Source organism: Centruroides sculpturatus, unplaced genomic scaffold (genome assembly GCF_000671375.1).
Source record: "Centruroides sculpturatus isolate CEXI.00-Female unplaced genomic scaffold, Cexi_2.0 scaffold435, whole genome shotgun sequence".
In the NCBI taxonomy this organism is placed as follows: Eukaryota; Metazoa; Arthropoda; class Arachnida; order Scorpiones; family Buthidae; genus Centruroides; species Centruroides sculpturatus.
This window is the reverse complement of record NW_019384953.1, coordinates 519,122-529,871: the sequence shown is the minus strand read 5'-3', so window position 1 is coordinate 529,871 and position 10,750 is coordinate 519,122. Positions and strand designations below refer to the sequence as shown.

The window sequence follows — 10,750 nt, the reverse complement described above, 5'->3', positions numbered from 1 at the left end:
AGTGTTCAACAAGTAACTCAAACAATATATGTACAACCTTTCTCCCATCGTACTTAATCATTTCAGCAGTTAGTCCCTCTATTCCTGCTGCCTTCTCACCTGTCGTAGGTATAGCGCTACGCGTAACTCAGAAAATCGACTGTAAATAAAAAATTAATTGATTTATAGAAATGCAATCGATATTTTAGTGACATATAAGATATTATCTAAGTTAAAATTATGTAAACATAACTGCCGAATTTCGTAGAAATTAGAGTGTGTAGCGAACAAAACAGTGAGATAACTCCTGATGACTACTTCGAGTGTAGGTTCAATATCCTACCGTAGTTACAATTTCTTTAATTCTATTAATTTCTTTTAAGCGGTTTTGTATAGTGGAACAATACAAAACGGTTTTTCTAACCACCACTCTGAATGCTGAAAGGCTAAGGTAAGGGTAAAAAGCCAGTATAAATATCCCCATGATTAAACCAGAGGTTTTCACTTCGCATACGTTTACATCGAATTTAACCTTATTTATATGTCTATTAATCGCGACCGTTCAAATTCATGAAGATAGGAACACGCCTATTTAAAAAAAGTTTTATGTTAAAGAACTGATGTATATTGTACATTTTTTGCTCTTTCCCAAGGCAAAATCTCGATGTACTTGATGTTAATTTTTATTATTTATGATTAATATTTTGAATCTAATTAAAATTTTAGTGTTGATTAAAACATAATAATACATTATGTTGTTTTCTTACATTCCAAACAGGAGAACAAGGGATAAAATGTCGTATGGATGACATTTTTCTTCTTGGAATTCTTCGTGCTAGAAAATATGACATGAAAAGATCTTTGAAACTGCTAAAGAATTATTATGAAGTCAGAATACAGTATCCTCAGTACTTTAAAGGTCTACTTCTTTCTAAATTGGAACATGTTTTATCACTGAATGGTATTCAAATCTTACCAAAACCAGATAGTAAAGGAAGATTTATTTATTTTGGTCAAATCGGTAAGTAGGTCTGATGTTATTTAATTCTTACCAAGCATATATAGAAAATTAAAATATATAAGATAAATATAAAGAAAATAAATATATAGAAAACATAAAAAATCGAATCTAGTGTTTTAATTTATTCACAAAAATAGTGTCCCATACTTATAAAACCTTCGTAGTCATGCTGACATTTCTGAATTTTCTACAGGTAAAGTAAGGAGGAACGAATTAAAGTTATTTGCTAGTAGACAAAATAGTCAGCGAAATTTTGCGTAAATCCAAAACATGACCTGTTGCATAAAACGCTTGTAATTCTCACGAACTGTACTAATTAGAATTTATAAACAAAAAGTGTTGAATGACTACCTTTGTATGAAATTACAAGCTACTTGTCGTACGCAAATTTGACTACTGTCCTTAGTAATCAGTAAGAAACTGTATATATTTCCTACGAGCTATAAGTTAAATGTAACCAGGTGTATGAAAATTACAACTCACGTTCACGTGTGAGTTGTAATTTTCATACACATGGTTCTAACATTATGTTTGATAAATGTAATGTTTGAATATAATCAGTTAAAATGTTCAGCAACGTCTGCAGGTTACAAGTCACTATCATCAAAATAACTCCAATTCTTTCTTATTTGCAATAGCGCTATGTTTTTCTTGTGAGAGAATAAACAAACATCGTAATAACACCTACAATTGGAGACTTCTGGATCACCCTGTAGTTATTGACGTTCAAGAATTTTATAATTATATTACAAGGAACATTTTTGTACAGTTGTTTAATTATTTTTTAAAAATATTTCTTATTTCTTATTACAAAAATAATACTTTAAAAGTAATGTAAAGATGCATTCGTTATAAGTTTATTATTGTTACAACTTTTTAAAATTAAAGATTATGAAGAATTTATGCGTAACAGTTGAATTTCTTAGTGAGAACAATAGTTTTTTTATCTATCTGATCGGCAGTAATGTAGTCTAGAAAGTAAAGAGTATAGAAATCTCTAAAGGTAAAGGAAATAGAGGATAGTTTGTATATAGAATATTGAAAAAAATTTTAAAATTTTAATTGAAATAATTTATCATAAAAATTTTATAAAAGTTAGATCAATATTTCAACTGTATTAGTGAATATTCAGATTTTATGTTCATTTAATTAATTCCTTTTTAATTATTTGATTCACTAAATGAATGTAGTTGAGATGACAGATAATGATCTCTTTATCTCTATTTGTCACTGATTCTCGAGACCCAAATAAACGAGGATTTCTACATTCGAACAGGTATTTTATTTCCCATTTATTTCGACCAAATGAATATATAAACCAAAAATTTAAATTCTAAAACATATTTTACATGGTATTTTTAAGAAAATTAAATATATTTACAATTTAAATTATTTCTTTCTATTAATATTGAGCAATACGAATTTATTGAAAAAAAAGAAGATTAATAAAAAAATCTTTTATTTAAATATAATTATGCTTCTAACTATGCTTGTAAGTCATATTTTCATATTGAAAAATTGATTTTCTTAGGTAAATGGGATACTTCTGTTGCAAATATAACAGATCTAACTCGTTCTTTTTTATATACCTTCGACCTTATGTTAAATTTTCATCGAACTCAAGAGAATAGTGTGGTTTTAATTACGGATGCTAGTGGAATGACACTATCACATTTTCTGCAGATGTCACCAAGTTTTATTAATTCAATAGTGAACATTTTCTTGGTAAGAAATTATTGATTAATATTAAATTTTATATTCTGTAATATAGTAAAATAAGTTATAATGGAAACACCACAATATAACATGCACTTTAGAAACATATATTAAATTCAGTGGCATAGATGATTTTACTATGGGAGCAAGTCAATTTTTTTTATGTCATAATTACATTTAGTAACTTATTGCAGTGTTTATTAAACAACGTTCTGGTTTTTAATAAGGGGACCTTATATACAGGGACAGAACGACATAAAGGTTTTTGACCTCTTGAATCCATCCTTGTTTTCTGGCTGAAATCTTAATTGCCGGAATGTTATAAATTACATTGCTATTCTTATACACAAAACATATTTAAATACTCAAAAGTGATATATAAATCGTGTAAATAATTAACTTCACACTGCGTAATCCCCATATATTTATCAAGCAAGTAAACTGAAAAATATTTCAAGAACTTATTGTGTAAATCATGGCAATAATCCTTCATACATTTTTAATGATAATGTTACCGCTAAAGCTCGAAAGCCGTTAATGTGTACATTACCTAGCTAATTTGCAGATTAATTAACTACTGTGATCCGTTAAAGTTGCAAAAATTGTTCCATTTCTCAAATTACCTAGGTAATGTGCAGAGTATCCAGGTAATCTGCACATTATTTACTAGGCACTTCGTAAATTGAAAATAAGATCTTTGCTACAAATAAATGTACTACAAATTGGTGTGCTTGTCAGAAAAACCAATTGCTATGAAATTCAAAGTGTCACCAATCTTTAGACTGCACTAATAAGTAAGCACAATTGGTTAAATTAATGTTACCTTTGGTGACTAAAATGGCGGTTCGTCTCTGATTCCAGCAAACCGAAGAAAGGAAACAGTGGGGACGCACGTTCTAACCTAACCTATTCTAATAAATTGGTTGGTAATAATTATAGTAATTTATAAAAATAGGTTAAGTTAGATTAAAACGTGCGTCTCCACTGTTTCCTTTCTTCGGTTTGCTGGAATCAGAGACGAAACGCCATTTTAGTCACCAAAGGTAACGTTAACGCACAACTTTATCATGTGATCGCCGGAAAAAGTATGATAACTTTCTTATTTTTGTCTCTGGTCCAAAAGTAGGGTATCGTTGAACTCGTTTCGGTCCCCTCAGTTCAGATATATACTATAAGTTTCGAAATTCCATAGGTGATAATCTATATAATCCCCCATTTCCCTAATTGTAATAATATTTTAAACCGTTTGATTTTTTGTATTACAGTTTTTTACCTGATTGATGATTGATTATATTAACTAATTTGATGATTGTTTGATTGTATCAACTTAATTCTTTAGATATCGAAAATTAAATAAACAATATTATGTCAATTTAAGCGCACAGAAATGCTGCTGTTGTTCCAGCAAAGATCTTATGTTTTCACTTTACCGAGTGCCTAGTAGATAATGTGCAGATTACCTAGATACTCTGCACATTACCTAGGTAATTTGAGAAATGGAACTATTTTCGCAACTTGAACAGATTACTCAAGTTAATCTGCAAGTTAGCTAGGTAATGTACACATTAACGGCTTTCGAGCTTTAGCGGTAACAATGGTATTAATTTGTATTACAATCTTTATCATTATACCGTAGAGTTCTAACGAGTCACATATTTATAGTATTTAATAATAAAATAAATTTGTATAAAACTTACTTACTTTTTAAAATAATGTTATATGTATTTTTAGAAAGATAATTATCCGCTTCGATACAAGGAAATACATTATGTCAACGTGAATATTATAATAAAAGCAGTTTTAACTATGGCATTTCCACTTTTACCAACAAAACTCAAGGAAAAAGTAAGTAGAGAAAAATAATTCAACTTTATAATTTAAATAATTTAATATTCTTTAACAATTTTTAAACATTTAACACAATATTTTCTTTCTGTAAGAAAATCTTGGATTTGGAAACTTCTTTCTGGTAGGGTATCTGTGTTTATCCCAAATCGATATGTTGGATTATAATTAAATTAAAAAGAGACGTTATTTTATCTAAATTATGAAATATTGTAAATAAATGGCAAAAAAACCCATTAATATTCATATATCTGAAAACATCTTGACGTAAACACTTGCAGATGGTATTAAATCTTTTAAAAAATGACGAGTTTTCAGCTACATAAAAACACAGCAAAGATTTTTGTGCAGTAATATCGATTATGACTCAATGTAATATTTGTAAAAATATTTAATAGCACAATTTAATCTTGTGTTTAACTGATATCCAGAATTGTTCTAGTCTCCCCTAATCATAATGTTTATAAATTATTGACAGTACAGTTTGCAGTTTCATTCTAATATATGACGATTTGGAAGAGTATATTGACAATTCTAATAAATATTTTTGGTTCCAAGTGTTCATTTCTTCTACTACTAAGTGTTGTTATGGGTTGGATTCTCAATGACATCAACTTTGTTTACAAGTCTGAAAAATAAACAAGTATAGGAGACCCCTATAATACGGTAAATAGATTTTATATGAATTCGTGTTTTACGAACACTTAAGCAAATAAGTTAATCACGGTCCGGCACGTATACAGTTCAGGGACTACGGCTGTTTGAAAGGTTTTCTTCCATAAAATTAATCGATTCTAGACTAATTTGACTCAAAATTTCCAAAAGACGTATAATTTTTTGGGGAATAATCCATATAAACTATGCTATAAACAAAAAATTGTAGGATTACTCATCGAGTGTGCACAGTTCGACGACGCCATTGCTTAAGCTTGTTTTCGAGGTGGAGCGGCGCATCGAACGGCGGGCGCGTGTTTTCTGATAAGTTATTTTTATGCGAAAAATTCGCTTAACATTGGAGACAACATTAATATAAATATAATTTTTATGGCCGTTAAATAATAAATGGTTTTTAGTAGGTCCACTACTCGTTTAAACTCAACGGTTTGTGCAATATCCGCTATTGGTCTAGATTCGAACAATCCTGTCGCAACACGAGTCGGCGATGACGTTTTACCGTATTATACGAGTTTCTTTTAGCGTGTTTATGTTACCGCTAAAGCTCAAAATCCGTTAATGTGTACATTACCTAGCTAATCTGCAGATTAACCAGGGTGATCCGTTATAGCTGCGAAAATTGTTCAATTTCTCAAATTACCTAGGTAATTTGCAGAGTATCTAGGTAATCTGCGCATTAACGGCTTTCGTATCGTTAAAGTTCAAAAGTTTGTTTCTTTCACTTCCTTTCCCCACTCCTTTTTACGTAGATAAATTTAAATCCTAGAATGCAAGCAAGCACCGAATTGGTGAGTAAAATCAAGAAAAGATTCTTCGCAAACCTCTTTAGCGAAGATTTAAAATATAATACGTAGTGTTTTAATAACAAACCAAAGTATGATTCCATAATTGAAGATGTAAAGCAAATAAAAGTTTCCAAGAAGAAAGAATCATCTCGAGATTATCAAATAATTCAAAGGTGTGATGTGTTGACTGTACGAGGCTGTGAAAAACTCATTGAGCCGTTGTCAGATGCGCGAGAAAGGTTTGAAAAAGTTTGTCCATGCCGGAGAATTGTTTGACATTCGATAAAAACTGAAGAAGACCTTGAAAAATTAGAAGATTCACAAGAGACTGTGATTATGAGATCACAGTCAAATCTTACTCAAGAGGACATTCCGTTATCCCCCGCTTCTACAGAATCACCTATAGAAATACAAGAATTTACCGATAGTAATCTTAAACTGCCTTCTATACCGTTGATTGATGATGCAGTCACGAAGAATATTCAGTTACCCTGCACCTCCAAGGAATCGCCTCTGCAAGTTGAAGAAGTCATCACTGAGTTACTCTCAACTTCAGCAGAATCGCCATCACAGTTTCGTACGGAGCCTGTAAAGAGCACTATACAAGACATAGTCTGTATTGTTTGCTCAAAAGCAGCATCAAGTGCTCACAAGTGTAAATCGTGTAATATGTTTGTTCACGCAGTTTGTGGTGAAGTAGATCCTAAAGAGGAAGGGTATGGTAAGAATGTATTGTGCATCATCTGTAAAAAGAATATGGATCAGAAAATACAGCGTGATGAAGCCAAGAAATGTTTAGAAAAGCAAGCAAAGAAAATGTTAGCAGTTTCTAATGCAAAGCACCCAAACGTCGATGAAGGTTTCGCTGTGAGAATTAAAGTACCCGAAGAAGACAGAGCAAAAACTGATGCACGTTCAATTTTAGCTGTGGTTCTTAGTAAAACAGAGGATGGCTTTTATAAACTTGATACTAAAACAGGTATTTTAAAACAATTGTATGCAAAATCTGAATTCAGTGTTTGCAAAGAGAGATTTTTAACGAAAGAAGATGGATGTCCCTGCTGTAGAAATATCTTTACGTCAAACAGCAATAAAACAATCCCTTGGTACTGGGCAGGGTTTCAGAAAATGTGACTGCAAATCTAAATGTACCACAAATAGGCGTGCTTGTCGCAAAAACCAATTGCTACGTAATTCAAAGTGTCACCAATCTTTAGATTGCACTAATAAGTAAGTACAATTTTATCATATGTTTTGCAAATTCATTTCCCTAATTGTAGTAATATTTTAAACCGTTTGATTTTTGTATTAAAGTTTTTTTAATTGATTGATGATTGATTCAATCAACTAATTTGTTGATTGTATTAACTTGATTCTTTAGATATTGAAAATTAAATAAATAACATTATGTTAATTTAAGCGTACAGAAACGTTGCTGTTGTTCCAGCAAAAATCTTATTTTCACTTTACCGAGTGCCTAGTAGGTAATTTGCAGATTACCTAGATAATCTGAACATTACCTAGGTAATTTGAGAAATGGAATAATTTTCGCAGCTTTAACGGATCACCCTAGTTAATCTGCAGATTAGCTAGGTAATGCGCACATTAACGGATTTCGAGCTTTAGCGGTAACATTTATACTAATACGATCGCAATTTTTTTGCCGTTATATACGAATCCGTATTATATGAACCTGTTTTTATACTGTACAGCATCTAATAGAAACAAATAAAATCACACTTTAGAAATAATTTTTTTTATTACGATTATTTTGTAATTCACATATTTTAAATTTTTATACAGCAAATTATTTACTTTATACATTATTTCACTAATTTCTTAAAAGATGTTTCCTTTTTGCAGTTTCACTTACATTCCGACATGTCTACTTTGCACGAATTCATTCATCCGGATTTTTTGCCTTTGGAATTGGGAGGTAATTTGCCTTCTAATGCGAGTGAATTCAATAATATGATTAGAGCCAACGAAGAATTCTTTCGGAAAAACGAAAAATATTTGAGATTGTACGAAGAGGAAAGAGATAAGCACTTCAGCCAAGGCAAATTTACGTACATTGGTGAAGATTTTGAAGACAAAAAAGTTAAGAAGTTTCTAGAGAAATCGAAAGAAAAATTTAAATGTTATTCCGATGATCCAGAAGCATTTATGGCTTCTCTGAAACAAGACTCAGAATTGGAAATTACACATTTTTGAATAATATACAATTATGTTGGTCTGGGTTATGTTATTATTCACGAGGGAAAAACTAAACTAACAAATTAAACATGTATTTTTTATCATTTATATATTGTATACTAAGAAAAAGGTTTGTCATTATTTTTCATTTTAACACAGAATATTTAGGAAAAAAGCGTTTATTGTATTGACGCCACCCGGCAATATTGGTTTTTTTTTGTTTTTTACTGTATCATAGTTTAAAATATAAAGGAATATTAAAGTGGTAATTTTTATTTACATGGTAAACAGAAGTTTAAAAAATTTATTTACCATTAAAATATATGACATACATAGTTGAAAAAGCTGCTTACGTATAATACAACACAAATAATATTGTGTGAATAAATATGTAGATATTATAATATTATCATTATTATTAACATTTCTATTAAATAATTAGGATAAATATTGGTCAACAAAGTATAGAAAGTGAATTAAAATAAACAAAGATTAAGCAGTTTAGTAAAACCAAGGGAAGATAAAGGTCAGGATTAATGAGAAATAGAAATGAAAGCAATGTAACAAAAGGTAAATGTAATTACATGTTGTGCCATCTCTTGATGATTACAAAATTTAAACAGCATTATATATACTTTGAAACATCTGAAAATCATTCCATGTAAAATATTAGAACGTCTTAATCGTCTTAAGAGCTACTTTTGAATTTACTACGAATTTAAAAGACTTATTATAGTTTTTAATAGAAAAGTTATCTAAAACTTTATTCAACAAACATATACTGTACAGTACATTTCGGCCATATTATTATCCTTCATCAGATGTTCTTAATACAGTAATAGATTTGTTAATTAAAAATACATATTGTGAAATAATTACAATTATAAACTCCATTCTTGCAACTTAAAATTTATTTTATATACTAATATTTAATTTTAAATAAGTGAAATGTAATAATTAGTTACATTGCCGATAGATGCAAAGATAGTGAGTGTATTCAAATTAGGGTTTCTCATTTCAGGTTCTTCCCTTGACTCGGGATTTCGAAGAAAAAGTGATCAGTTTTCTGCGATATAATCGATTATTTTTAAGATGTAATTTAAAGTTTGTGATCGAATAATATAATTATTACTCGTCTTTTAAGTAATCTAATACATCTTACAACTTCCAAAGTAATAATATTAATAATGCAGCGTGAACTATTTATTAAAAATTACTTTTGAATTACCTAGAAATTTTTACAAATAGAAAAAATTTTATTAAAGCTTCTTGGAATCTGCCTACAACAACAACAACTGCAAAAACAAAGAAAATGCCTATGTAATGAGTTGAAAATTTGAAGAAAAACATGAAATTAAAAAATAATATCCGTGTTTTAATAAAACATAATACAAAATATTATTGTAAATTTTTATTTACAATCATAAAATTAAATAAAGTATTGTTGAAACATAGAAAATGTTCTTACTTCCAAACAGAGAAAGCGATTCGTACGTTCTCTCGTCCCATGATTTCTTTTGAGATTGAAATTTAATTCCCCAAATAACAGCTCGATGAAAGCACGTTAATTACGAATAAACAAACTTCCCGTCTTACCCCATGGCTCCATCTTCACCACTTTCCCCTACATCATACTTTCTCTTTAACAATAGAGTAGTGCCGATAATGTATCTAACTTTTTTCAAGGAAAAATTTTAGAGTTGAAATAACATGACTTCTGCCGAAATTAAAAGTTCATGTATACTTAATCAGGGCCAAAACTTTCCCAAAAATTTACTATACAAGAACTTTCGATATTAATCGAAAGTCGCGTTATTTTAATTCAAACGTCTTCCTCTGAAAGATATTAGATACATGAGTAAATACAATATTTTCCTTCTGTTGGGGAAACTTGAGGTATGAGATAAAGATGATCTGACGATCCGTTTGTGATCAACAAAATATTATTGAGGATGACAAGAGAAACTTGATGAATATCAATGGCGTGCTATCATAGGAAGCGCCGCTTCCCTTGTATTTTCTAAAAAATAAATACATATTGTGCGATTATTTTCATATAATTAAATTTATAAATAATAATTTATTATAACCGCATTATACATTTTATTACAAATTTCTATACTACATGTGAAAAAACGATAAGATTGCTATTGTATATTCGAATATTAGTGGCGGAATAAAAGCGCTGTATTGTCAGCTACCAAACAGCCCGATTATACTCATTAGCGTATGCGCTTTACAGAGCACCAACCTTACCCTATTTAGCTGGTGGAAGCTACACATACATAACGCTTCCAATTGTATTTAGGACCGGTTCTGTGCTGTTAGCCGCCTGATTGTTGGGTATTTGTCCGCTCTCGCCCGATTACGTGAATCGCGAGTAGATTTATAACTTAACCCAATCGATAAGAATTTACTGGTATGTTTTATGATAGTTCTGTATGGTTGGCAGGGGTTTAAAAAAATTCATTAGAATATTTGATATCTTTATTCCGCTCTCCCTCTCGCGTTCTTTGAGGTATACTAGTGATAC

The 10,750-nt window shown here is 30.1% G+C and overlaps 1 protein-coding gene across 1 annotated transcript; it reads left to right on the top strand.

Annotated features, from left to right (window-relative positions):
- Window positions 1-763: 763 nt before the first annotated feature.
- LOC111632296 (alpha-tocopherol transfer protein-like) lies at window positions 764-8,412 on the top strand. Its single transcript, XM_023376695.1, has 4 exons — window positions 764-1,000; window positions 2,532-2,725; window positions 4,448-4,561; window positions 7,885-8,412. Exons 1-4 carry the CDS (start codon window positions 781-783, stop codon window positions 8,233-8,235), a joined length of 879 nt encoding a protein of 292 aa, XP_023232463.1. The 5' UTR covers window positions 764-780; the 3' UTR covers window positions 8,236-8,412.
- The last annotated feature ends 2,338 nt before the right edge of the window (window positions 8,413-10,750 follow it).